The sequence below is a fragment of the Lynx canadensis genome, chromosome B2 (genome assembly GCF_007474595.2).
Source record: "Lynx canadensis isolate LIC74 chromosome B2, mLynCan4.pri.v2, whole genome shotgun sequence".
NCBI classification, from domain to species: Eukaryota; Metazoa; Chordata; class Mammalia; order Carnivora; family Felidae; genus Lynx; species Lynx canadensis.
The window spans coordinates 124643976-124647413 of record NC_044307.1 but is presented as its reverse complement, the minus strand read 5'-3'; the positions used below and the strand labels follow the sequence as shown (position 1 = coordinate 124647413).

The 3438-nt window shown below is 52.5% G+C and overlaps 1 protein-coding gene across 1 annotated transcript; it reads left to right on the top strand.

Moving 5' to 3' along the window:
* Window positions 1–718: 718 nt before the first annotated feature.
* Window positions 719–1537, top strand: OLIG3 (oligodendrocyte transcription factor 3). Its single transcript, XM_030314625.1, has one exon. The coding sequence runs from the start codon at window positions 719–721 to the stop codon at window positions 1535–1537; it is 819 nt and encodes a 272-aa protein (XP_030170485.1).
* Window positions 1538–3438: the final 1901 nt, after the last annotated feature.

The following is a 3438-nucleotide window of genomic DNA, read 5'->3' as shown; positions in this document are numbered from 1 at the left end:
CTCTGTCCTTGACACCGTTCCATTAGGACTTCTTTTGCTCACATTCCCCAAAACTTGGAAGTAGCTATGAAGAAAAGAGAATGTTTCAGTTTCTCTCTAGAAACCCGGAGGAATCTCCGACTACTGCCTGGCTCCCTTTCCTTCCGGCGGTTGGTTCCTTAGGTGTGATTTGGTTAGGGAAATTTGGGGGGGGGGGAGGAGGGGGAGGGAAGTTAAAAAAAAAAATCCAGGAAGGAGAGAGCTGGAGCGGTGAGTGTGTCAATCAGAGAGGGTTTTGTGCCTTGGGGCTCCTAGCGGTTCGGAGCAGAGGTGTCCCAGGGCGGCCCCACAATGAATATGAATAGGAATCCTTGCAAAATGGGACAGCAAAGCGCACCGCCCTGAATGACGGCACGTCGTCCTAACCAGCCCAGGATAGATAGGAGGGTTCCTTTTGTCTCTTTTCTCCGCCGCAGCTCTATAAAAGCCCCTCTTTTTCAGCGTGAGGTTAGTCCCAGCAAACACCAACCCGCTGTCCAGGAAACAGCCTAACCGGAGAGAAGGGAGTGGGGAGGGAGAGAGGCGGGGAAAGGCAGTGCCTCAGCTTTTCTTCTCAAGTCTTGCCACTGATAAGTGGGTCGCTGGGCTGTGCAGATTTTTTTTTTTTTTTAATTTCAAGATTTTCCTTAATTTCCCACCTAAAGCCTCCCCGCGGTAGGGCCGCATCCCCCGTAATAAAATGAATTCTGATTCGAGCTCTGTCTCCAGCAGAGCTTCATCGCCGGACATGGATGAGATGTATCTGAGGGAACACCACCACCGCCACCACCACCACCAGGAGAGCCGTCTCAACTCGGTCTCCTCCACGCAGGGCGACATGGTGCAGAAGATGCCCGGGGAAAGCCTCTCGCGGGCCGGCGCCAAGGCCACCGGCGAGAGCAGCAAGTACAAAATCAAGAAGCAGCTGTCGGAGCAGGACCTACAGCAGTTGAGGCTGAAGATCAACGGTCGGGAGCGCAAGCGGATGCACGACCTAAACCTCGCCATGGACGGGCTGCGAGAGGTCATGCCCTACGCGCACGGGCCCTCGGTGCGCAAGCTCTCCAAGATCGCCACTCTCCTGCTGGCCAGAAACTACATCCTCATGCTCACCAGCTCCCTGGAGGAGATGAAGAGGTTGGTTGGCGAGATCTACGGGGGCCACCACTCTGCCTTCCACTGCGGGACCGTGGGCCACTCGGCCGGCCACCCCGCGCACGCCGCCAACGCGGTGCACCCCGTGCACCCCATCCTGGGCGGCGCGCTCTCGTCCGGCAACGGCTCGTCGCCGCTGTCCGCCGCCTCGCTGCCGGCCATCGGCACTATTCGACCTCCCCACTCGCTGCTCAAGGCGCCCTCCACGCCGCCCGCGCTGCAGCTGGGCAGCGGCTTCCAGCACTGGGCCGGGCTGCCCTGCCCCTGCACCATCTGCCAGATGCCGCCGCCGCCGCACCTTTCCGCTCTCTCCACGGCCAACATGGCTCGGCTGTCGGCCGAGTCCAAGGACTTGCTCAAGTGAGCAGAGGACGGCCCGGCAGCTGCCCAGGATGAGGGGAGAGAGGCGGGAGGGACTGCGGTGTCGGGCCGGGAGGGGAGAGGGAGGCTGAGCACTCGCTCGGCCGGCGGGAGGGTGAGCGCGGGGTCCCGCGGCCTCCCACTCCGTCGGAGATCTCAGACTCCGCTTGACCTCCCGGAGGGAAAGGACCAAAACCAAACTGCAATTTCTAGGTGGTAACGAAGGGGGACTCGAACCAGACTTCGTGTGTTTTGCATGCATGCTTCTTTTCCCCATGCCGCGCCAGTGCTTCTCACTTACATAGGCTCTTGTCAAAACTGCATTTGTTGTGTAAAGACGGGATCGGTGTGGTCAAAAACTTGCGAAGGGACTTTAGAGTTGGCTTTCTCTGGCTCTGTGTTCTCACCTTGGAAAAGACAACATCCCTTTTGTGCAAAAACAGATGTAAATATTTCCTGGAGATGGATGCAATTACGATTGTCACGATCTCTCCGCAGTTGTTTTTCTAGAGACGTTGAGAGAGAGAGAGAGAGAGAGAGAGAGAGAGAGAGAGAGAGAGATCAAGACCCAAGTTTTGAATCTCAACCCCGGTCCAGGGCATGACATCTCTTATGTGGGTTTTCCTTAAGACGCAGTGTAGGTCAAAAGAATGCATGCAAGCTTCTAAATGAATCTTCTCGAAACATGTTGTGCAGGCCATGATGCCATTTTCCTTGTAACAAGGATTTATTAGTGAATTCTCCGAAGTATCCATATATCTGTCTGTGGTTGTATGAAATGAAAAAAAGGGGGCAGAGTGCAAAGACCCAAACTCACGCACAAGCGCTTCTTCCCCCACCCCACCCCCTCTGAACTCCATTCCCAAACTCCATCCCAAGGCTGTTCTAGGGGCCAGCTATTGCCAGAGCCTGGGCTCCCTCTACTAGCTTGCCCCTTCCCCCCCCTCCCCCCTTGCTCAGCGATTCTGCATGCGGGGTTGGCTCTCTCTATCATCAGCTTTGAAAAGTTATCATGGTTTGGGGAGGGGTGCCGTTTTTATTTTCCTGAACATTTGCTTGAAATATTTTGTTAGGGCCTCAAAGACAATACCTGTCTTTATTTTTTATATATTCTTGATAACTATGATATATTTATTAATAACCAGTGTTTCTGGATGAGATTTCAAATAAAAAAGAACCTTTAAATCCTGGCTTTGCCTTTGCCTAAGATTTTTGAAGATGGGGGTAGTGGGTAAGGAATACGTGGACCCAGTAAGGTGTACCTGGCAGGGGGTGAGAGATTTTGAGTGGGTGGGCAGATACAAAGACTTTTCTCTGGTCTTTCACAGTTAAAAAGGTCAGATAAATTGGTGTTAATTATTACAACCAGATGTCTTTCAGATAGGAGCATTGTCCACACTGGTAGCCTTGTGATATTTGAGCTCCTTATTTCTCTGCAGTAATCAGGCGCTCATAAACTCAGCAATTGAGATTTTAAAAAAGTAATCTGAAAACCCAGAGTGACAGGAAATGAGAGGCAGTGGCTGCACCGCTGTGTTGACAACTGGCAGGAACGAAGCAGTAAGTTAAGTTCTTTTCACTTTATAGTGGCCGTGTGGCCTTTAAAAAAAATAAGCAGGTTAAAATCCACTATATGTTTGAAAAGTCCACAAAGAGGGCGTCCTAGAAAATAATCAAGTACCCACACTTCTCCCTGCCCCCTGGGCAGTGGGCCCCCGAGAGAAAGGGAAGGCCACGCCGCTTTGTAAGGTGAGCTCAGGATGAGGCCAACCACTTCTTAAGTCCTAGCTTCTGGAAGATTTATAGCAGTAATTCTCCCTTCTTTCCTCCGTTAGATTGCAGGTCTGATTAGATGGAAACATTGGGCATCTTCTACATAAGCGATGGCTAAAACAGGGGTCATTT

Coding starts and splice junctions, on each gene's coding strand:
- OLIG3 (XM_030314625.1), top strand. CDS start 719: ATGAATTCTGATTCGAGCTCTGTCTCCAGCAGAGCTTCATCGCCGGAC.